Source organism: Centropristis striata, chromosome 14 (assembly GCF_030273125.1).
Source record: "Centropristis striata isolate RG_2023a ecotype Rhode Island chromosome 14, C.striata_1.0, whole genome shotgun sequence".
Taxonomy (NCBI): Eukaryota; Metazoa; Chordata; class Actinopteri; order Perciformes; family Serranidae; genus Centropristis; species Centropristis striata.
In genome coordinates this window covers 36603370-36628491 of record NC_081530.1, presented here as the reverse complement: position 1 = coordinate 36628491, position 25122 = coordinate 36603370, and the positions used below count along the sequence as shown (strand labels likewise).

Below are 25122 nucleotides of genomic sequence, written 5' to 3'. Positions count from 1 at the left end.
ATTAAACTGACACTTGATATTTAAACATTTAACATGAAACATTTAACAACAACAATAAATAAATGTTGTTATTAGTTAGAATACACTAATTCTAAGGTATTTGTGGTTCATTGAGATTAGATATTTTTACATGTTTTGGAAAGTCTTGACAAGACAAATTTACTTGTTCCATTGGCAGATAATTAGCAAAAAATAGCAACATTTTAAACTCTCATCAACAGCATGCAAAACCTGAACTACACATCATTTAAGTTGTTACATTTAACATGAATAAAGACAGAAAATAAACTGACAAGACCTAAATGTTCTTCGTGTGGATTTCAGTCATTATTTAGTAAACTGTTCAAATGATTTAAAGAATAAAAAAAGCTGCAACAACACATGACACAATATAAAGATTACAAAAAAATGTATCTCCAATCTTTATCTCCACTTTGTTCAATGTTACCTCATGAAGTTAATTCACCATAACGTTATTATCTTGGTGGAAAACTAAACATCAAAAAACATCATTGCAGTGAATTATACAATATTATAACAATCATTTGTGCAGAAACTTTTCTTAAAGAATCATTTTACATTTTACTACTGTCAGAGTGCACATAACATCAACAGTCAGTGAACAGTCAGTGAACGTTCACACAGTCAAAAAGAGTCGTACAGAAACCTCCCTCAGTCAGACTGAACACACACTGAAGTGACTGACACACACACACACACACACACACCCAGCATGGAGCCATGTGGTACCCCAAATATTATATTGATAGTAGCTGATGATTTTTATTTTTATTTTTATTTATATGATGATGTTTGTTCATGTCTTTCATGACAACAAAGACATTTATTGTTGTTTCTGTCAGCTCAGTTTATCTGTGATTTCATAAGCTCAGTGACACCAAAACATAAAGTTCACATACATTTATATTAATAAATACTAAACAGTAACTGGGTATTTAGATTTCATATTGATTTACTTTAATATTCATATTATGCTGATGATATACTGCTATTTATTTCAGATTTAGTAATCTTTTGTACTTTTGGATTGTTTTTTTTTTTATAATAATGGATGTTCTTTAGTTCTACTTGAGGCAGTTCATTTCTGAGATTTTCTTCAGTGGTTTTAAAACACAGTCATCACCAGGAGAAAGAGCATGAAGGCACCTGACCAGTGATGACGTGACAACAGTTTGATTTGATGAAGCGATCTTTATTCTGAGCAGACACTGAAATGGTGAAACATTACAATAAGCTGGTAAATGTTGTGAACTAAAGCCAGAGACAGAGACAGAGTCCCAGTGAGTCAGATCAGGACTGGGAACACTGGTCTCTCCTCAGAGTCTCTGAGAGCGGAGACTGAGAAAGAGAGAGTTACAGAGTGAAGAACGATTGCCAACTGTACATTGCCTCACACGGGGCACCAATATGTTGGGATTTTAGGATTTCCCAAAATATTTGTATGGATACCTCTAAACGGGGCACCATTTATATTGGGAACATAGGATTACAAATGAATGATTAATTATCTTGGGTAAAAATACAAATTTAATGACAAATTAACTTATATTCTTCAAACGTTTAAATTAGTTAAATCTGATAGCTTTGTGATTTACCATTGAAATGGCTGCACCATGTCTGAAGTCTTAAAACTATTAAAAATGGATCTGGAAAACATGTACTTCTTATCATTGTCACTTTGGCACATTAATCTGATTCATGCTCTTATTATATAACACATGTGAAAGAAAGGAATTCATAAGACCGGTCACTTTTATAATATATGATGGAATTCTTTATTGTTTGAAAATGTTAAAACTATCAACACAAGCAAGAACAAGTTAATGTTGAAAAATCATGAGAGAACCAGAGAAAGAGAGCAGACTGAGAGCAGTAGCAGAGTAAAAGCAGTGAGTCAGATCAGGACTGGGAACACTGGTCTCTCCTCAGAGTCTCTGAGAGCGGAGTCTGGGAGCCCTGGGTGGCCTCACAGGTCACAGAGCCCACCTTCCTCCACTGGTCTGCAGAGAGCCTCAGGGTGCTGCTCCAGCTGTAGTGGCCGTCCTTCTCCAGCACCCCGGGGCTGCTGCTCTGCTCCCAGCTGCTGCTGCTGCTGCTGCCGTCCACCTTCCAGGACAGACTCCAGTCTGAGGGGAAGCCCTTGTTGGCCAGGCACATGAGCGTGGCCGTCCCCTGCTGCAGCTGCTCCCTGGAGGGGGGCAGCACCGTCAGGGTGGGACGGGCATCACCTAGGAGACACCAATCAGATTAGAGGACGGCGGGACCACACAGCTGTCAATCAACCAGCAGACACTTGGACACCTTTCCTGTGTGAGAGTTGATCTTCTCCTTTAAGGAGTTTCTGTCAGATGGTTTTTCTGCTTCACTCACTCACACATTGTTTCACTTCCCTTTAAGAAGCCTCTCATGCATATCAGCACAGAGAGAATCATCGTACAGAAAGAGCTGAAATACATCAAACTACACTGGAAATAAAACAAGCAGCCAACATTTTAAACTATCACCAACAGCATGCAAAACCTGAACTACATATAATATAAGTTCTTACATTTAACGGAAATAAATACAGAAAATAAACTGGCAACACCTAAATGTTCCTCGTGTGGATTTCAGTCATTATTTAGTAAACTGTTTAAATGATTTAAAGAATAAAAAAGCTGCAACAACACATGACACAATATGAATATTACAACAAAATGTATCTCCAATCTTTATCTCCACTTTGTTCAATGTTGTCAATGAAGTTAACTCACCGTAACGGCAGTTATTATTTTGGTGGAAAACTAAACATCAAAAAACATAATTGCAATGAATTATATAATATTATGACAATCATTTGTGCAGAAACTTTTTTTAAAGAAACATTTGACCTACTTCCAACATCCAGTCTGGATCCTCCACCAAAAGTCCACCACAGTGATACAAACTCATTGAGTCGCCGTACAAAAACCTCTCACTGTAGAGAGACACGGCTCTCTGACTCTGACTGACTGAACTAAAAATAAAAACCCTAAAGATCCAACTTCACCACTGAAGTTTGATATATTGATTTATCCTGTGATTTAAAATGTTATTTTCATTACAATGAGTTTTTGAAGTTATGTTGCTGAAGTCAAATTTGTCTCTGAGTGCAAAATCTTTGTCAAAAACTCATCAATGAAAATGGTAAAGCAACAATTTTTTCCTGAACCGTGTAATATAGAAAAACAGAATGAAAGATGGATCATAACATATTACAAATGTAAGATATTTGACTTACTTCCAACATCCAGTCTGCTTCCTCCACCGAACGTGTACCACAGTGATACAAACTCATTGAGCCGCCGTACAAAAACCTCTCACTGTAGAGAGACACGGCTCTCTGACTCTGAACACAACAAACTCTACACAAACACTCTTCACATCATGTCAATATTAAAGGAAATCAATATGAAATATAAATCCCCAGCTGGCCCAGGGAGCTGGAGAGAATAAATAATCATATTTATTATTATAAATGTATGTGAACTTTATGTTTTGTTGTCAGTGAACGTATGAAATCACAGATAAACTGAGCTGACAGAAACAACAATAAATGTCTTTGTTGTCACTAAAGACATGCACAAACATCATCATATCAATAAAACTTCTGACGTCTGAAAAGTATTTCAGACATCTGGAATAATAATCAGAATATCGTCAGCATAGAGTGAAATAAAATGATGTTCAGATTTAAACCTACAAACTGTTTACAAACTGCTTCAGACTGAAACTAATGAAACTAGTTTACATTTAAAACTTCACTGACTCACAAACTGTGAATAAACAATATTTACAGTTTTAGTGTTCATGTGTTTTCATAAATGAAGAATTGAAATCATTCTTCACAGGTTTGTTTCTGACGTGAAGCAGATTGTTTCAAATCCAATAAAAGACTTAAATGTTGAACTTTTTGAGTTAAATGCAACTTATTGATCAGTAAGATGTTCAAAGTGAATTATTAGTGACTACATTTGTGTCTTTAGAAACACTTTTAGTTTCTGTGCAGCTGTTGATTCAGATCAGTTCCTCTGCAGCTGAGGGAGGTTTTTGTACGACGCTTTTTCACTGTGTGAGCGGGAACTCCTCATCCTGCTGACAGTAGTAAACTCCTGAATCTTCAGCCTGAACTCCACTGATGGTCAGAGTGAAGTCAGTATTAGATCCACTTCCACTGAAACGATCTGAAACTCCAGATTGACGGGTTGAATCATCATAAATCAGGAGTTTAGGAGCTTCTCCAGGTTTCTGAAGGTACCACTGGAGGTCTTTATAGACACGTGAACTGGCTTTACATGTCATGGAGACAGTCTGTCCTGGAACAGCAGACTGAGATCCAGGAGACTGAGTCAGGAGGATTTCTCCTGATGAGGCTGAAAAGATGAGAAAGAGGAGAAAGATGTTTAAGGTGGAGAAGAGATGGAAGAAGGTAAATGCTGCAGAGAGTCTCACCCTGAACAAGGAGCCCCAGGGTGGCCAGCAGCAGAGTCAGTGACATCATCATGTGTGTGTGAAAGGCCTGGACAGCCACTGATGGACAGCAGCCTCTTATGGCTGGAAGCAGAGAGGAGGACACATGTATGCAAACACACAGAGTCAGAGAGCTGCAGCTGTTTCCTGCTCACTGCTGCAGCTCCACGCTGAGACCACAAGACATCAGAAAACATCAGGACAATTATTACCCTTATTCTTTTTTATTCATTATATTCATTTAATTTGTATTAACTTGTGGAATTTGTTTGATTTTTAAAATTGTACTTATATTTATTTTCCTTTTTTAACAACCAAAAAATTCAAGAGAATTTACATTTAATTATTCTATTATTTTTTTCTTAGTTTATTGTATTTTTTTTTTTTTAAAATACATTTTTCATTTTTATTAGCATGTGGCCTATTTCATTGTATTATTATTTTTTCATTTTATTTATTTATTACATTATAATTTGATTTCCTCTGCTGAACCACTGGAAGCTTCTGTCAGAAGTGATGCAAGAGAATCCACATTAATCTATTATTTATTTATTCTCCTTCATTTTTTATTAAGATGTGGCCTTCTTTATTTCTTAATTTTAATTGATTCATTTTTATCTTCTATGCATAACCACATTAAATGTGTCTGTTTTTTAAATTAATTCTTTTAAAGAAATAATATTTATTTTATTAACACGTAGCCTACTTTACCACTGAAAATGTAAAGAGAATCCACATTAATTGTATTTAAATGCTCTTATATTATTAATTATACTTTAGGCCTATTAATTCATTTATTCATTTGAATATTAATAGAGTTTGACTTTAGTCAGAAGTGAAGTGAGAGAAACCACGTGTCTGTTTCATGCTGAAACTGTTTCCACGGTTCAGTGAAGCATCTCTGCTGTTTCGCTCTCGAAGCTCAAAGGAGGAAGTGAAACGACGCTCGCTGCAGCTGCAGAGAAACTTCCATCACTAAATGTGTCTGCAGCGTCTGCGTGTCTGCAGCGTCTGTGTGTCTGCAGCGTCTGCGTATCTGCAGCGTCTGCATCATCTGCAGCGTCTGCATCATCTGCGTGTCTGCAGTGTCTGCAGCATCTGCGTGTCTGCAGTGTCTGCAGCATCTGCGTGTCTGCATCATCTGCGTGTCTGCAGCGTCTGCGTGTCTGCAGCATCTGCGTGTCTGCATCATCTGTGTGTCTGCAGCGTCTGCGTGTCTGCAGCGTCTGCGTGTCTGCAGCGTCTGCAGCGTCTGCGTGTCTGCAGCGTCTGCATCATCTGCGTGTCTGCAGCATCTGCATGTCTGCAGCGTCTGCAGCATCTGCGTGTCTGCATCATCTGCGTGTCTGCATCATCTGCATGTCTGCACGTCTGCAGCATCTGTAGTGTCTGCAGCATCTGCGTGTCTGCAGCGTCTGCAGCATCTGCGTGTCTTCAGCGTCTGCAGTATCTGCGTGTCTGCAGCATCTGCCTGTCTGCATCATCTGCGTGTCTGCAGCGTCTGCATCATCTGCGTGTCTGCAGCGTCTGCATCATCTGCGTGTCTGCACGTCCGCAGCGTCTGCGTGTCTGCAGCATCTGTCGTGTCTGCAGCATCTGTAGTGTCTGCAGCGTCTGCATTATCTGCGTGTCTGCAGCATCTGTCGTGTCTGCATCATCTGCGTGTCTGTGTGTCTGCATCATCTGCGTGTCTGCACGTCCGCAGCGTCTGCAGCATCTGTAGTGTCTGCAGCATCTGCGTGTCTGCATCATCTGCGTGTCTGCACGTCTGCAGCATCTGTAGTGTCTGCAGCATCTGTAGTGTCTGCAGCATCTGCGTGTCTGCAGCATCTGCGTGTCTGCAGCATCTGTCGTGTCTGCAGCATCTGTAGTGTCTGCAGCATCTGCGTGTCTGCAGCATCTGCGTGTCTGCAGCATCTGTCGTGTCTGCAGCGTCTGCATCATCTGCGTGTCTGAAGCGTCTGCGTGTCTGCAGCATCTGTCGTGTCTGCAGCGTCTGCATCATCTGCGTGTCTGCAGCGTCTGCAGCATCTGCGTGTCTGCAGCGCCTGCGTCTGCAGCGTCTGCGTGTCTGCAGCATCTGTAGTGTCTGCAGCATCTGCGTGTCTGCAGCGTCTGCATCATCTGCGTGTCTGCAGCGTCTGCAGCATCTGCGTGTCTGCAGCATCTGCATGTCTGCGGCATCTGTCGTGTCTGCAGCGTCTGCATCATCTGTCGTGTCTGCAGCGTCTGCATCATCTGCGTGTCTGCAGCGTCTGCGTGTCTGCAGCATCTGCGTGTCTGCATCATCTGCGTGTCTGCAGCGTCTGCGTGTCTGCAGCATCTGCGTGTCTGCATCATCTGCGTGTCTGCAGTGTCTGCGTGTCTGCATCATCTGCGTGTCTGCAGCATCTGCGTGTCTGCAGCATCTGCAGCGTCTGCAGCATCTGTAGTGTCTGCAGCATCTGCGTGTCTGCAGCGTGAACTAAGTGAACTTACTGCCCTCTGCTTTGGATTTGAGTTGGATGTTTTTAGTTATTACAATTTCTTTATTCCTCTGAAATAAAGTAAAATTGTAATCTAAAACTTTGTCACAAGATAAAACAGACATCAAGAAGTTCATTTTTAGTTATAACTCAATTTCAACCAACAATGTAGTTACTGCAGTTAGACTCTGTTGGGCAGTAAAAGAGGAAAATATAGATTGATGGATGCAGAGAAAAATCAGAAAACATGAGTTCAGGATTTGTACAAACAGCAGGAAGAGAAGAAGAAAACCTTCAACCTCAGAGATCAACCTGTATGAGAACATGAGAAATAAAAGGAGGCAGAGAGCTGAGAACAGATCACAGCTGAACTGGAACATTTAGAGAAAACTCAGACAAGCTTTCACTTCTGAGGACATTTAATTCAAAAACAAACAAACAAACAAACAAACACATTGACACATAATTCATGTGTGAGAAAATCTTCCCTCCTGGTTCCTCAGCAGCAACATTTTCTCTGTTGTTGAAGTTCGTCGTCACCAAAATTCACGTGATGGTGAAAGTTTGAATGACACATTTTACAAGTTATATTTATTATTATTATTATTATGGTAATATGTAGGTCCCGAGCTCTAACTGTGGAAGACGCTGTTGGAATTGGTCCGTTTATTATTATAACGGCAAATGAGTTTTGTGTTTTTGAGGCTTTATCATTTTCCAAAACTCATCAAACTTGGAACAAAATGTAAAGTTCCAGAAATGGGCGTGGCTAAATGACCTACTAGCGCCCCCTAGAATTGAGCCCCAAAAACAGGTTTCACGAAATTTGGTCCATACATGTATCATGGGAAGACGCACCAAAAAGTCTCAAGAAGCCATACCCAAAATCGAACAGGAAGTCGGCCATCTTGGATCGAAAATGCCGTTTTAGATTTAGATTTAGATTTTTCACCATTTCCACGCCGCATACTTTAACAAACTCCTCCTACAGATTTAATCTGATCGACTTCGGACTTGGTCAGTACCATCACAAGGCGTTTGGGATCAACAGTTATTAAAAGTGTTACAGACTGTCACACTATGTGGGCGTGGCATGGCAGCAAAATATGGCGTTTTTACATAAAACAGGAGACTGTATAACTTGACCATACATTGTCCAATCTGCCTCAAACTTGTCATGTGTGATGATGGTCCATCACTGAACAGTTCTACATAACAATATTTAATAAAATCCCGCCCTTTTTGATTAGCCACACCCCCTTCCCCAACTAATGAGCCGTTTGCCATAGCCGGGCTCGTTCATCGCTGGTTGCAGCTTTAATTTCTATATTGTGTTTTAATGAAACAATTTTTATTCCACATGATGAAAATTAATCTCATATTTATCACACTTCTCATCAAAATAGATTTATTAATAAAAGAAACACACTCATTATAAATGACAGACGTTGCATTGTTCTGTGGTTGATTATCATTAAAGATGTTTCCTCTCCAGACCTGATCAGATCACATCAAACTGGAAGAAACATCTGAACAGATCGATACTTGATAGATTCTAAAAATGGCAAAAATGGCTGAAAAATAAAATTTTAATCAAAAATGTAATCAAGTGGTGTCCTTAGAATAAAGTCTGGAGAATCGTGACACTCCTACTTAACGTAGTTTCCTATATTTGGATTTTTAAAAATATTTTTACGAAAAAAGCCCAAATTTTGGTGCCTCTCACCAGGGCTGGGCAATATGGCCCTAAAAGATTATCACCATATTTCAGGGTATTTTTGCAATAACGGTAATACAAAATACTGAAAAATATATAGAAAATATGATTTTTAAAATAATTTTTACATCCATTTTGGTCATCTCTACATCTATTTATGGTCATTTTGTGCCTTTTTTGATCAATTTAACATCTATTTTGGTCATTTTATTACTTTTTTAGTCATTTTTACATCTAGTCATGGAAACATTCTTGATAATAACCAAAATCATTATGAATAAAACCATGTTAAATGTCTAGATATCAGCTCTAAAATTAAACTCTTATCATATGTTTTTGTTGTTATCATTATATTTGTCCAAACAAATGAACCTTTAGTTGAACCAGACATTAAAATGAACAAGAAACTGAAGAAAACAAGGAGGTCTAATCATTTTTTCATGACTGCATTTAGTTATTTTGTAATGTTCGTTATTCTTTACTCATATAAATATATTTATTTCTGAAAAAGATTGGCCTATTTATATATATCAGATTAGAGTCTGATGGGACAGATCAGAGTCTGGGGGGACAGATTAGAGTCTGATGGGGCAGATTAGAGTCTGACGGGACAGTTTAGACTCTGACGGGACAGATGAGAGTCTGGCGGGCCTGTGTGTCTTCAGGTTTTCCCTCGATTTAAAGCTTTACCACTGACGGAGCAGCTGGAGGGTTTCTCTGCTCCGTGGATCCTCATGTGTTTCCGTAGATGTCCCGTCTGTGAGAAAGCTTTCTTACAGATGGAGCAGCTGAACGGTTTCTCTCCCGTGTGAGTCCTCATGTGAGTCAGCAGAGACGCTTTCAGTCTGAAGGCTTTGCTGCACTCAGAGCAGCCGAACGGTTTCTCTCCAGTGTGGCTCGATGCGTGAGTCTTTAAATGAGAACTCGTTCTGAAAGATTTCTGACACAGGGAGCAGCTGTAGGGTTTCTCTCCGGTGTGGAGTCTCATGTGGATCTTTAACGTCCCGCTCAGGGTGAAAGACTTCTTGCAGACGGAGCAGCTGAAGGGTTTCTCTCCTCCGTGTCCCGTCAGGCTCTCCCCTCCCTGTGGAGCGTCACCACAGCAAGACGGTTTCTCTGCTGCGTGGAGCTTCATGTGTGTCAGTAAATGTCCACTAGTTCTGAAAGGTTTCCCGCAGACGGAGCAGCTGAACGGTTTCTCTCCTGTGTGGATCCTTATGTGAGTCTTTAAATGTCCACTGGTTCTGAAAGGTTTCTCACAGAACCTGCAGATGAACGGTTTCTCTCCTGTGTGACATCTCATGTGAGTGTTCAGAGATTCTCTCCGGGAAAATATTTTCCCACATTCAGAGCAGCTGAAAGCTTTCTTCCCAGCTCTGACCGGCTTTTTTTGATTTCCCAGAGAGTTCGAACATGTCGGAGGTTCTCTGGTGTCCGTCCAGTCAGCGCTGTCGTCAGTCTCCGCTTCAGAAGAGTCTCCACTGGCCGGATCTGGGGGGTCAATCCTGAGTGGTTCTGGTCCTCCACAGTCAGTCCTGAGTGGTTCTGGTCCTCCAGAGTCCTCTCCATCAGCTTCTGTTTCCATGAGTTTATGAGAAAAAAAGTGACAAATTTACACGAAAAAGTGCTACATTTACAAGAAAAAAAAAAACAAATTTATGGGGGGAAAAATGACAAATTTACGAGAAAAAAGTGATGAATTTACAAAAAAAAAAAAGACAAATTTACGAGAAAAAAAGTGACAATTTTTTTTAGAAAAAAGTGACAAATTTACACGAATAAAGTGATGAATTTACAAAAAAGAGACAAATTTACGAGAAAAAAGTGACAAATTTATGAGAAAAAAAGTGACAGTAACAGAAAAAACCTGCTAAAAAGTGTGCGCTGTGTGTCCCAGATTGTGTCCAGCAGATGATTTGTTGACATAAAGAAACCAAACCAGAGACACACTGAGACTTCTTCTGTGTCTCTGTTCCTACCTGAAGCTTTGTCCTCTTCAGTCCTCACAGGGACGGACGAGTCCTCGTCCTCGCCGACGGGCCGCAAGAGACGATGTGGACCGTCGGTCTTGAGAGGTCCTGGTCCTCCACAGTCGGTCCTGAGTGGTCCTGGTCCTCCACAGTCGGTCCTGGCTGGTCCTGGTCCTCCACAGTCGGTCCTGAGTGGTCCTGGTCCTCCACAGTCGGTCCTGGCTGGTCCTGGTCCTCCACAGTCGGTCCTGGCTGGTCCTGGTCCTCCACAGTCCTCTCCAGCAGCTTCTGTTTCCATGTGTTCAGTCTGTGTGTGATGAAGCTGTGAGGACTGAGGTTTCTCTTCTTCATCTTCACTCTTCACAGGGACACGAGTGCTCCACACCTCCTCCTGCTCCTCTTTAATGTCTCGGGGCTCCGGGTTCTGGTTCTGGTCCTGGTCCAGGCTGCAGCTCCAGTCCTGCTGCTCCCGTTTAACAAAAACACCCCCTTTCTGCTCCTCTGGAGGTAAATCTGAAACACAGATGGATAATAAAGAGGTTGAGTTAATATCAGATTTTAGTCTTTCTAATAATAAAATCTTATCTGTCCCGTATTGTGAAAAACATGTTTTCTGGCCTATAAATATATTCATTATTTATATATATCTTGTGTGTTATCAGCAGCACAACCACTGACAGTCAAGCTGACTTTGACTGTTATACAGTTTCTGTCCACTAGATATCGAATATTATCTGATGGTAACTAACTGAAGTAAAGTAACTAACCTGCTCTGTGTAACTTAAGTAAAGTAACTAACCTGCCCTGTGTAACTGAAGTAAAGTAACTAACCTGCACTGTGTAACTCAAGTAAAGTAACTAACCTGCTCTGTGTAACTTAAATAAAGTAACTTACCTGCTCTGTGTGAGTGAAGTAAAGTAACTAGCCTGCTCTGTAACTGAAGTAAAGTAACTAACCTGCTCTGTGTAACTGAAGTAAAGTAACTAACCTGCTCTGTGTAACTCAAGTAAAGTAAATAACCTGCTCTGTGTAACTTAAATAAAGTAACTTACCTGCTCTGTGTGAGTGAAGTAAAGTAACTAGCCTGCTCTGCTCTCTGTAACTGAAGTAAAGTAACTAACCTGCTCTGTGTAACTGAAGTAAAGTAACTAACCTGCACTGCGTAACTTACCTGCTCTGTGTAAGTGAAGTAAAGTAACTAACCTGCTCTGTGTAACTGAAGTAAAGTAACTAACCTGACCTGTGTAACTGAAGTAAAGTAACTAACCTGCTCTGTGTAACTGAAGTAAAGTAACTAACCTGCTCTGTGTAACTGAAGTAAAGTAGCTAACCTGCTCTGTGTAAGTGAAGCTGAGGGTTGTAAACAGCCTCCAGTAGTTTCTGTTGTCTCTCGTTCTTCTCCTCGTGCTCTGCTATGATTCTCTCAAACAGACCAAAGATCTCTTCAGCAGCTTCACTCAGTCTCTGGCTGACAAAAACTCTCAGCATTTCATTTTTAGACATTTTTCTCACAACTTTTTGTCCACTCAAACTCCGTTAGAAACTCAGTTTGTTGGACTAGCCGCGATGCTAACCAGCTAGCATGCTAAGCTAACTAGCTGCTTGTGGTCCGATGAATAAAGTTATAAATATATAAATATTGAGTCAGCGGGAAATGTTCCGTGTTGGCCCGTTCAGACAGACTGATCCGGAGCCCAGAAACACGCTGTCACTGGTGGACAAGAGGCTCGTCCACGTCATGTTATTAACAGCTAACGGCTAACGGCAACACCGATTACATCACATCCGGGTCATACAGCCCTTCAAAATAAAACCGCCAGAAGCGTTTCAATTATATTCCTTCTAATCTGTAAAATAGTGCAATGTCGACTGTTGAGGCTGGTTATTTTGTTCCTCATTTTTATATTTCTTCTGTTTAAATTGATATTTTGATATTTGTTGTTCATTTTGATACACATACACACGTGTGTGTGTGTGTGTGTGTGTGTGTATATTTATATATATATATATATCTATATATATATAGATATATATATAAAACATAAAAACACGTAAAATTACCAAAAACTATGTAAAAATAGAAATACCAAAACAATACATAAAGAAATACTATTGTTTTAGAATACCAAAAAAAAGGGGTAAAATATGCCAAAAACATTATGCACAAATACCTAAATAATATACCACATATAGATTGGAAAGAGTCATAAGAGATCCAGGTATTAATATAAGACATATACAAACAATCTATACAGACATTTCTGCTATTCTAATATATATATATATATATATATATATATATATCACTGAACAGAAACAGCATTCAGAATATTCACATTAATAAACAAATACAGAATAACACTGTTCACCCTCCGTCTGATAATCATCTTTTTATTTTACTACAAAATATCACAATAATTCATGTTCCAGTATATAAAAAAAAAAGTTTATTTACAAACAAAAAAAGCTCAAAAGTCGTTCAGGGTCAGTTTGTTTTTAAACTTTGCGTCACGTCAGAAACTTTAACTGAAGAGTGACTTCATGATTGTTTCACAAAATAAAAGCCTCAAAACATCAACATCAGGTTCAGTGTACGTTACATTTCTAGTATTTCTCCTCTTCACCTCGTTCTGTTTATTTACGCACCAACACTTTCACCTCGATTCTGAAATAGTTTCAGGCGTCTTTAATCTGTTTTTGTTTCAGTTTAAACGTCAGAAGAAGAATCACTCCGGTTCACTTTCACCGTCAAACACCCGACGGAGAGCCGAGCCGTCCTCCTGCTGCTCCTCCTCCATCACCAGCAGCAGCTCCATCTGGGGCTCTGGTTCTGGTTCTGGTTCTGGTCCTGGTCCTGGTTCTGGGGGTTCGGGGGTCTCTGGAGTCTGGATCAGAGCCTCGGTCAGAGCTGCGATCATCCTGGCGGCATCGCCTCGATCCTCCACCTGCTGCAGGTTACACACCGACGCAAACGACCTGACGGAGATCAGGAGAAATGTTTTACACAACGTCCCAACTGTTCTGGAATAATGTTTATCAACTTAATATGAAATATAGATATAAAAAAGTGAGAAATGTATGGGAAAAAGTGACAAATTTACAAGAAAAAAGTGACAAAATTACAGGAAAAAGTGAAAAATTTAAGGGAAAAAGTGAAAAATGTATGTATATATAATACATAATCTGTATATAATCAGTAAATGTATGACTGTTGTCTGACCGGCGGAGGATGTGTTTCTCTGAGTTTAACGTGGAGGAAACTTCACTGAACCAGCAGGCCAGAGTCAGAGCCAGCTGGTCCAGACCCAGACCGTCCAGACCCCCATCACACACCAGCTGGGTCCACCGGGCCTAGACAGGGAGACAGGTTCAGACAGGTTCAGACAGGTTCAGGCAGGTTCAGACAGGTGAGACAGGTTCAGACAAGTGAGACAGGTTCAGACAGGTGAGACAGGTTCAGACAGGTTCAGACAGGTTCAGGCAGGTTCAGACAGGTTCAGGCAGGTGAGACATATTCAGGCAGGTTCAGGCAGGTGGGCCAGGTTCAGACAGGTGAGACAGGTTCAGGCAGGTTCAGGCAGGTGAGCCAGGTACCTGCAGGAAGTCCCTGAGGACAGGTATGACGCAGGTGTCTAGCGGCTGCAGGCGGCAGCAGCATCCTGGAGGGATGAAGGCGACTCCGGTCGACTCGGAGGTCAAACTTCTCCTGAAGTCGTCGGTCAGGTGACCGCGGTAAACATCAACCATCAGCACCGACTCACTGGGCCCCCGAGAGGACACACCTGGACGCCACACCTGCACCAAGACGGACAGGTTCAGACAGGTGAGACAGAACAGGTGAGACAGATTCAGACAAGTGAGACAGGTTCTGACAAGTGAGACAGGTTCAGACAGGTGAGACAGAACAGGTAAGACAGGTTCAGACAGGTGAGACAGGTACAGGTTCAGACAGGACAGGTACAGGTGAGACAGGTTCTGACAGGTGAGACAGGGTGAGACAGGTTCAGAGAGGTGAGACAGGTTCAGACAGGTGAGACAGGGTCAGACAGGTTAGACAGGTTCAGACAGGGTGAGACAGGTTCAGACAGGTGAGACAGGTTCAGACAGGTGAGACAGGGTCAGACAGGTTAGACAGGGTCAGACAGGTGAGACAGGTTCAGACAGGTGAGACAGGGTGAGACAGGTGAGACAGGTTCAGACAGGTGAGACAGGTTCAGACAGGTGAGACAGGTTCAGAGAGGTGAGACAGGTTCAGACAGGTTAGACAGGTTCAGACAGGCGAGACAGGTTCAGACAGGCGAGACAGGTTCAGACAGGTTAGACAGGTTCAGAGAGGTGAGACAGGTTCAGACAGGTGAGACAGGTGTACCTTGTTGATCCAGGTCTGGAGGCGCTCCTGGTCCGTGAAGCCGTCCTGTCCCACCTCCAGCAGGACGTTCTGGGGGAACCCGTCAGGAACGTGGCTCATGGTTCCTCTGAAGAACAGCAGCGGCGGCAGGAACGTTCCGTCGAACAGCGCCGACAGAACCACGTCGAACACCGGCTCCTCCTCCGGGGAGCCGAACAGCTGCAGCGCCGAAGGGTTCTGGGCCGAGAACCGGTCCGGGTCGATGAAGATGGAGAACTCGTCCATGGAACCGACACACTGAGGAGGAACCCGTCGGCTCTGGATCTGGAGAACCAACCAGAGAACATCACTCAGAACTAGAACGCTTCTAAAGACATTCTGATTGTGTGCTTGCCTCTGGACCGTGGTTCTCGAAGGATCAAAGCCTTTGGTCGCCTAGCAACCACGGCCCAGGTGAAGATCAGTCAACTGAAGCTAACTGCTGCTGTGGAGACACTTATAGGGCGGCAAAAACAGAAAAACTTCCCCTCGAACAGAAAGTGTTCTAGTCCAAACCGTAGCTCCGATCAGTGATCCGACTTCACTTTGAGCGTCCTGAGTTCTTCCTGAACGTCTACACACGTTTTATGAGAAGAAAAATGAAGAAATATTGTTGTTATAGCGATCTGAAAAACTGTTAAATCTGCTTTTCTTCAGAAATCTTCCTGCGTTTATAACATGGCAGTCTATGAGGCTGTTGGTGGTGTTGGTGGATCATCTGTGCGTCCTACGCCCAAACTATAACTCTGACAGCTTTACCAGAGGATTGTGAGGGAGAAGACTAATTTTCCTACGTTTCTATGTATAAATTATTTCTGTAGAGTGGAATTTGCGGCCATCACTCTAGCCTCTACATGGGGTTACATTGGGGGGATTTTTTGACGTGTTTTTGCCGAATAATTTCAAAACCGTATGTCGAAACACTTAGAAAAGTCACAGCACACTTGTCATGGGCGAGCCGGTCGATTTGATCCCTTTACTGACCTGCGTGGTGAGAGAGTGGATGAAGGCCCGGCTGTGGTCCCTGACGCTGCGGGGCAGTCTTCCTCGGTGGTGCTGGTGTCCCGGCTGCAGACTGAGTCCGTGTCTCAGGATGAAGTCCAGCGTCCAGCTGTAGCAGGCCGTCAGCGCGGCGTCCTCCCCCAGCGCCGTCCTGGCCGTCTTCAGCAGCACCGCCTCGCTCAGACTCAGCTGCTGCTCCCGCTGGGTCAGAACCCACTCCGCCAGCCGGTCCGTCCGCCAGCACCACCTCCTCCGGTCCGCCAGGCGCCGCTCCTGCTGCCACATCCACGCCAGGATCAGAGCCGGGGAGGTGGCGAAGCGCCGCGACGCCTGAGGGAGGCCGTGCCACAAGGAGAAGAGCACCACGGGGAGCTGGGAGGCAGACAGGGGGGAGGACAGGACCTGAGGAGGAGGAGGAGGGGGAGGAGGAGAGGGGGAGGAGAGGAGGAGGAGGAGGAGAAAAAAAAGACACAAAATGACCAAAAGAGACACAAATTAACAAAAAAAGCACATTACCAAAACAAACGTATAAAGGACCAAAAAATAAAAAAAGAGGTAAAGAGACACAAATTTACCCAAAAAATTACCAAAAAGACGTAAAAATTACCAAAATAGAAACAAGTAAATTACCAACAAAAGACACATAAAAATGACCAAAAAAAGACACAAATTTACCAAAAAAAAAATTAAAATGACCAAAAAAAGACAAATTTACAAAAAAAGCACATTACCAAAACAAACGTAAAAATGACCAAAAAACCCCGTAAAAATTACCAAAAAAACGTAAAAATTACCAAAAAAGAAACACGTAAATTACTAAAAAAATACGTAAAAATTACCAAAAGAGACACAAATTTAACAAAACAAACTTTACCAAAAATTACCAAAAAAAGGTGACTGACTGACTGACAGGCTGGAGAGGAATTTTGAATATTCTAAATAAATACCAAAATATTCTAAACACATAAAAACGCTGTCATTTACAACTGAAATGAGAGTTTTTGTTATTTCAGAGATTCTACTTTATTAGAATCTCTGAAATAACAAAAACTCTCATAAAGTAAAAAGGTGTCAGCTCACCTGGTCGTTTTGTGGGCGGGGCCCCAGGAACTTGATGGTCATGGCGGGGCGGGAGGAGAGGGGGGAGGGGGAGGTGAGGGCTTTGACGGACAGCTGACTGGACGGGACCAGGTGGATCGGGACGAAGGCCCCGCCCACTGATGATGTCACACTGGAGGGGGAGGGGGGTGGAGATAAATAATAATAATAATAATAATAATAAATAATTAAAACGGAAACAAACTGATTTATGATCACATTTACACGACAGGAAGTGATGTCAGAACAGAGGAGGAGAGAAGAAGAAGAAGATGTTTTTTAATTACTGACACATGAGATACTCGTACTATAATAATAATAATAATAATAATAATAATAATAAGATGAGCATTTAGAACAAACTCAAGCTGCCCCTTCACATTAAAAGCACACAAGTTCTGCTTCATTACATGTTGCAGGAGGAGGAGGAGGAAGAGGAGAAGGAGGAGGAAGAGGAGGAAGGAGGAAGAGGAGGAGGAAGAGTAGAGAGGGGAGGAGGAAGAGGAGGAAAGATGAGGAGGAGGAGGATTAGGAGGAAGAGTAGAGAGGGGGAGGAGGAGGATGAAGAAGAGGAAGAGGAGGAAGAAGAGGAAGGAGGAGGAGGAAGAGGAGAAAGGGGGAAGAAAAGGAGGACGAGGAACAGCAGAGGAAGAGGAGGAGCAGGATGAGGAGGAAGAAGTGGAGGAAGAAGAGGAGGAGGAGGAAGAAGAGGAGAGAGGAGGAGGAGGAGGAGGAAGAAAAGGAGGAAGAGTAGAGAGGATACATGTTGCAGCTTCAGACTCCTGAGAGTCTTTTATTGTGAAGGAGTGTCTCAGGTGAGTGTTTACCTGCTGAGAGTCTTCTGAGCTGCTGTTGTCAGTCCGTCAACATGAAACAACAAACAACAAACAACAAACACAGATCGATGAGTCAGGACGGAGGTGGTGGGAGGAGTAATCAGATTACTGCAGTAATCAGATTACTGCAGTAATCGGATAAAGTAATAAAGTAATAAAGTAGTAGTGTGAGGTGTTTACCGTCAGGGCTGGGAGGTAGGAGGGCGGAGCAGTGGTCTGGTCTCTCTGTCAGGTGATTGGCCATCACGTCTCCTCTGGACGACGTAAACACACACGACACACACCGCAACTCCTCACACAACCTGACACACACACACACACACACACACACACACACACACACACAAATAAATATATAAATAATTTTACATAATTATATATATATATAATTATGTAAAATAAATGCATATAAAACAGGATGGAAGTTTCTGTGGATTCTAAGTTAATGTTAACATTAAACCTATTGAATCTATTCAACGAGGTGAAAAGTGATAAATAATAAAAAGAGTTGTTTGGATGTTGTTTTTACCGAGGGTTCGTCTGGAAGATGCTCAAGTACGGCGGCTTCTTCCTGCTGGTCGCGTGGTTACTATGGAAACAAAACATAAACAAACAACACAGAAGTTGAGTCAGGGAAAGGTCAAAGGTCATACAATTAAATAAATAAATAAAACACTAACAAAACAAAATAAACATCAGGACATTAATATATATATAAATATAAAAAAAAACAATGTCTATATATATATATATATATATATATATATATTATAAATATGTTTTTATTTACATTTCTATTTGTTATTACATTATGTGTGATTATTCTTTTCATTTTTAGATTTTTTTTTATTTTTACAGTAGTCAGGAAAAGGTCAAAGGTCACACACAGGAAAAAAATATATATAAATCAGTAAAAATTACCAAAGAAAGACACAAATTTACCAAAAAAAGATAAATTTACAAAAAAAAGCACAAAATTACAAAAAAATGACTAAAAATGACCAAAGACACCAAAGGACCAAAAGAGACACAAATTTACCCAAAAGACACAAAATTACCAAATAGATGTAAAAAACTACCAAAAAATTGCCAAAAATGACACAAAATTAGCGAAAAAATGACACAAAATTACCGAAAAAGACGTAAAAATTAACAAAATAAATGACACAAAATTACCCAAAAAAGACACAAATTACCCAAAAAAGACGTAAAAATTACTAAAAAGACACAAATTTACCACAAAATGACAAAAAGAAGTAAAAATGACCAAAGACAGACACAATTTTAACACAAAATGACCAAAAACTGACAAAAGAAAAGACACAAATGACCAAAACTCTGCCTTTCCGTCCATCATAATGAATACGGACTGATAAAATGATGATTATTATGATATGGACGTACTTGATCATGTGGTTGGCGTAGGAGGTGGAGCAGCAGGTGATGAAGCTGCAGAGGGAGCAGTGGACCCGAGACGGGAAGTGGTTCCTGAAGTCCTGAACCGGAGAAAGACACTCCACACAGCTCTGAGACGCCCCGGAGACACTGGGACACACAGACAGATGACATTAACACACACACACACACACACACACATATATATATATATATATATCTTTACTGTTGTTGGTTAAAGACTGTGAACTGACTGAATGAGTGTCAGGTCTGTTTCTATGGTAACTGCTCAGAGTCTGACCCCTGGTGGTGACTGTCGGACATCACACATGAATAAAAACTCATTTTCAGTTTCACTGTAATAAATAAATCTTATAATGTTTCTAAGTCCTGCAGCTCTGTGGAATCAGCACCATCCTGAAGAGGGGACAACTCAAACAGTCGTCGGGCAGAATAACAGTTAGAATGACAGAAATTAGGCGAAAAACTGAGAAAACGCAAGTTAAAAATTGGAATTAAATCTAATTTATATATAAACACTTTTCCATGTGCCCACAGAGGTCTCGCATGTTGTAAAACAACAATACAAAATTACAAAGAAATTTTAAAAAAATCACCAAAAAAAGACAAAATGATCAAAAAAAGATTAAAAATGATCAAAAAAGACACAAAATTACCAAAGACACATTAAAAATTGCCAAAAAGACAAAACAATATTAAAAAAAAAGACACAAAATTACAGAACAAGTTGTAAAATTACCAAAATAAGACACAAAATTACTAAAAAGAGATTAAAAGTACAGAAAAGACAAATAAATATATAAAAAAAAGACACAAAATTACCAAAAAAGACACAAAATTGAGAAAATTGAGGGAGTGGAGGTGTTGTAGTAAAGGGAGTGGAGGTGTTGTAATAAAGAGAGTGGAGGTGTTGTAATAAAGAGAGTGGAGGTGTTGTAATAAAGAGAGTGGAGGTGTTGTAATAAAGAGAGTGGAGGTGTTGTAATAAAGAGAGTGGAGGTGTTGTAATAAAGAGAGTGGAGGTGTTGTAATAAAGAGAGTGGAGGTGTTGTAATAAAGAGAGTGGAGGTGTTGTAATAAAGGGAGTGGAGGTGTTGTAATAAAGGGAGTGGAGGTGTTGTAATAAAGAGAGTGGAGGTGTTGTAATAAAGAGAGTGGAGGTGTTGTAATAAAGAGAGTGGAGGTGTTGTAATAAAGGGAGTGGAGGTGTTGTAATAAAGAGAGTGGAGGTGTTGTAATAAAGGGAGTGGAGGTGTTGTAGTAAAGGGAGTGGAGGTGTTGTAATAAAGGGAGTGGAGGTGTTGTAATAAAGAGAGTGGAGGTGTTGTAATAAAGAGAGTGGAGGTGTTGTAATAAAGGGAGTGGAGGTGTTGTAATAAAGGGAGTGGAGGTGTTGTAATAAAGAGAGTGGAGGTGTTGTAATAAAGAGAGTGGAGGTGTTGTAATAAAGAGAGTGGAGGTGTTGTAATAAAGGGAGTGGAGGTGTTGTAATAAAGAGAGTGGAGGTGTTGTAATAAAGGGAGTGGAGGTGTTGTAATAAAGGGAGTGGAGGTGTTGTAATAAAGAGAGTGGAGGTGTTGTAATAAAGAGAGTGGAGGTGTTGTAATAAAGAGAGTGGAGGTGTTGTAATAAAGAGAGTGGAGGTGTTGTAATAAAGAGAGTGGAGGTGTTGTAATAAAGGGAGTGGAGGTGTTGTAATAAAGAGAGTGGAGGTGTTGTAATAAAGGGAGTGGAGGTGTTGTAATAAAGAGAGTGGAGGTGTTGTAATAAAGAGAGTGGAGGTGTTGTAATAAAGGGAGTGGAGGTGTTGTAATAAAGAGAGTGGAGGTGTTGTAATAAAGAGAGTGGAGGTGTTGTAATAAAGAGAGTGGAGGTGTTGTAATAAAGAGAGTGGAGGTGTTGTAATAAAGAGAGTGGAGGTGTTGTAATAAAGAGAGTGGAGGTGTTGTAATAAAGAGAGTGGAGGTGTTGTAATAAAGAGAGTGGAGGTGTTGTAATAAAGAGAGTGGAGGTGTTGTAATAAAGGGAGTGGAGGTGTTGTAATAAAGGGAGTGGAGGTGTTGTAATAAAGAGAGTGGAGGTGTTGTAATAAAGAGAGTGGAGGTGTTGTAATAAAGAGAGTGGAGGTGTTGTAATAAAGAGAGTGGAGGTGTTGTAATAAAGGGAGTGGAGGTGTTGTAATAAAGGGAGTGGAGGTGTTGTAATAAAGGGGGTGGAGGTGTTGTAATAAAGGGAGTGGAGGTGTTGTAATAAAGAGAGTGGAGGTGTTGTAATAAAGGGAGTGGAGGTGTTGTAATAAAGGGAGTGGAGGTGTTGTAATAAAGGGAGTGGAGGTGTTGTAATAAAGAGAGTGGAGGTGTTGTAATAAAGGGAGTGGAGGTGTTGTAATAAAGGGAGTGGAGGTGTTGTAATAAAGAGAGTGGAGGTGTTGTAATAAAGGGAGTGGAGGTGTTGTAATAAAGGGAGTGGAGGTGTTGTAATAAAGGGAGTGGAGGTGTTGTAATAAAGGGAGTGGAGGTGTTGTAATAAAGAGAGTGGAGGTGTTGTAATAAAGGGAGTGGAGGTGTTGTAATAAAGAGAGTGGAGGTGTTGTAATAAAGGGAGTGGAGGTGTTGTAATAAAGGGAGTGGAGGTGTTGTAATAAAGGGAGTGGAGGTGTTGTAATAAAGGGAGTGGAGGTGTTGTAATAAAGGGAGTGGAGGTGTTGTAATAAAGGGAGTGGAGGTGTTGTAATAAAGGGAGTGGAGGTGTTGTAATAAAGGGAGTGGAGGTGTTGTAATAAAGGGAGTGGAGGTGTTGTAATAAAGAGAGTGGAGGTGTTGTAATAAAGAGAGTGGAGGTGTTGTAATAAAGGGAGTGGAGGTGTTGTAATAAAGGGAGTGGAGGTGTTGTAATAAAGAGAGTGGAGGTGTTGTAATAAAGGGAGTGGAGGTGTTGTAATAAAGGGAGTGGAGGTGTTGTAATAAAGAGAGTGGAGGTGTTGTAATAAAGGGAGTGGAGGTGTTGTAATAAAGGGAGTGGAGGTGTTGTAATAAAGGGAGTGGAGGTGTTGTAATAAAGGGAGTGGAGGTGTTGTAATAAAGAGAGTGGAGGTGTTGTAATAAGAGAGTGGAGGTGTTGTAATAAAGGGAGTGGAGGTGTTGTAATAAAGAGAGTGGAGGTGTTGTAATAAAGAGAGTGGAGGTGTTGTAATAAAGAGAGTGGAGGTGTTGTAATAAGAGAGTGGAGGTGTTGTAATAAAGAGAGTGGAGGTGTTGTAATAAAGGGAGTGGAGGTGTTGTAATAAAGGGAGTGGAGGTGTTGTAATAAAGGGAGTGGAGGTGTTGTAATAAAGGGAGTGGAGGTGTTGTACCTCTCCTGGCTGATGGCGTCCAGCAGCGCTCCCAGACTCTCCACTGGTTTCCTCTTCACAGCTTCCTGTTTGGGAGGCGGCTCCACATCCACCACCTGGACCACAGAAGAAGAAGAAGACATGAGTGCAACCAAACAGAACATGTTGAACATCTGACCGGACCTTGACCGGACCGGACCTGGACCGGACCGCTAAGACTCAGCTGGGTTCAGACTGACCTTGAACGGAGCGAGAGGTTTCTTCAGTCTGCTCTCAGACCCTCGGACCTCAGAATACGTCCTGACAGTCACCTGCAGACAGACAGACAGACAGACAGACAGACAGACAGACAGACAGACAGACAGACAGACAGACAGACCATTAAGTCATTTTAATTGGGTATTTCTGACCAGAACAACATGGCACAGTGCTGAGCTTCATCTCTTCTATGACATTTATTGTTGACCTTCTATCTCCCCCTAAACATCCACCGCCCACAACCACCAGAAAGCTCTTTGAACAGTAAGAGGTTAAATTAACAAGAAACTGAAGAAAACAAGGTGGTTTAATCATTTTTTCCATGACTGTATATTTACATAATTGTATTTATTCTACCTTTCGTCCTCATTATTGACTAAATAACCATCAAAAAGCTTAATAATAAAGCGACCTTGGTTCCAGGTTTGAGTCCGATGAGCTGAGGAGGTCTGATGTGGGTTTTATGAGCCACTTTGTGTTCAGCACATTCTCTGGAGTACAGGAAGTGGAGACGACACTTCTCACAGCCCAACACGTGCTTCTTCTGCTCAGAGGGAGGAACACAGGGTCAACACAGGAGTACTGATAGCATTAGTAGTACTAGTACCTAGTAGTAGTAGTGCTAGTACTAGTAGTACTAGTAGTAGTAGTACTAGTAGTAGTACTAGTAGTAGTAGTACCTGGTGCCTGGTGAAGTGCTCCTGGTAGCAGGAGCTCTTGCTCATCACTCTCAGACAGAACTGACACAGCAGGTGTTTGGTGTCAGAGTGATTCTGGTGGAAGTGAAACCAGACGTCTGAGTAGAAGGACGACCTGAAGCCACACACCTGCAACACACACACACACACACACACACACACACACACACACACAGATATATGATCCAGTATCTCTCTCTCTCTCTCTCTCTCTATATATATATATATGTATATATGTATATGTCAGCAGTAGGACAGGTGCGGAGGCTCACCTGGCAGCCGTACGGCATCTCTCCTGGTTTGTGGGTGTTCTTCATGTGCCACAGGAACTCAGACTCACTGCTGAAGTCCAGCTCACAGATCTTACACTGGGCTGCACAAACAACACAAACATCACAAACATCACAAACAACACACGTTTACAGGAAAATAATACACTGCTCAAAAAATAAAGGGAACACTAAAAATAACACGTCCTAGATCTGAATGAATTAAATATTCTTATTAAATACTATACTTAAATACTATCACACAAAAATGATCAATGGAAATCTAACTTATTAACTCGTGGAGGTCTGGATCTGGAGTCACACTCTAAATGAAAGTGGAAAAACACACTACAGGCTGATCCAACTGTGATGTAATGTTCTTAAAACAAGTCAGAATGAGGCTCAGTAGTGTGTCAGGCCTCCCTACGACGCCTAGGCTGCTCCTGATGAGGAGGTGATGGTCTCCTGAGGGATCTCCTCCCAGACCTGGACTAAAGCATCCGCCAACCTGGACAGTCTGTGGTGCAATGTGGCATTGGTGGGTGGAGCCAGACATGATGTCCCAGATAGATTCAGGTCTGGGGGACGGGCGGGCCGGTCCACAGCATCACTGCCTTCGTTTTCAGGAACTGCTGACACACTGCAGCCACATGAGGTCTGGCATTGTCCTGCATTAGGAACCCAGGAGGAACCAGGGACCAGCACCAGCATCTGGTCTCACAACGGGTCTGAGGGTCTCATCTGGTACCTAATGCCAGTCAGGCTACCTCTGGTAGCACATGGAGGCTGTGCGGCCCCCCAAAGAAATGCCACCCCACCCCATTACTGATCCACTGCCAAACTGGTCATACTGGAGGTTGTTGCAGGCAGCAGAACGTTCTCCACGGCGTCTCCAGACTCTGTCACGTCTGTCACATCTGCTCAGTGTGAACCTGCTTCCATCTGTGAGGAGCACAGGGCGCCACTGGACAATTAGCCAATCTTTTTGTTCAAATGCCCAACGTCCTGCACGGCGTTGGGCTGTGAGCACAACCTCCACCTGTGGACGTCCTCATACCACCTCATGGAGTCTGTTTCTGACCCTTTGAGCGGACACATCTGTGGCCTGCTGGAGGTCATGTTGCAGGGCTCTGGCAGTGCTCCTCCTGCTCCTCCTTGTAGAAAG

General features: G+C 41.9%; 1 protein-coding gene and 1 gene segment (V, D, J or C); both read right to left on the bottom strand.

Annotated features, from left to right (window-relative positions):
* Positions 1–1221: 1221 nt before the first annotated feature.
* LOC131985502 (Ig kappa chain V region Mem5-like) lies at positions 1222–4699 on the bottom strand. The segment is given in 4 exon segments: positions 1222–2249; positions 3281–3318; positions 4118–4412; positions 4492–4699. Coding segments are annotated over 4 exon segments (714 nt in total).
* A 3666-nt stretch (positions 4700–8365) lies between these two features.
* LOC131985490 (oocyte zinc finger protein XlCOF22-like) lies at positions 8366–12494 on the bottom strand. Of its 2 annotated transcripts, none has more exons than XM_059350625.1 (3): positions 11994–12494; positions 10671–11174; positions 8366–10266 (listed from the first exon to the last, which is right to left on the bottom strand). In XM_059350625.1, exons 1-3 carry the CDS (start codon positions 12163–12165, stop codon positions 9353–9355), a joined length of 1590 nt encoding a protein of 529 aa, XP_059206608.1. In that variant the 5' UTR covers positions 12166–12494; the 3' UTR covers positions 8366–9352. The 2 variants fall into 2 exon arrangements, with proteins under 2 accessions (XP_059206608.1, XP_059206609.1); XM_059350626.1 differs by having other exon boundaries at positions 8366–10263.
* Between the last annotated feature and the right edge of the window lie 12628 nt (positions 12495–25122).

Coding starts and splice junctions, on each gene's coding strand:
- LOC131985490 (XM_059350625.1), bottom strand. CDS start 12,165: ATGTCTAAAAATGAAATGCTGAGAGTTTTTGTCAGCCAGAGACTGAGT. Junction 11,175..11,993: donor GCTTCACTTACACAGAGCAG/GTTAGCTACTTT, acceptor TCTGTGTTTCAG/ATTTACCTCCAGAGGAGCAG. Junction 10,267..10,670: donor TGAAGAGGACAAAGCTTCAG/GTAGGAACAGAG, acceptor TCATGGAAACAG/AAGCTGATGGAGAGGACTCT.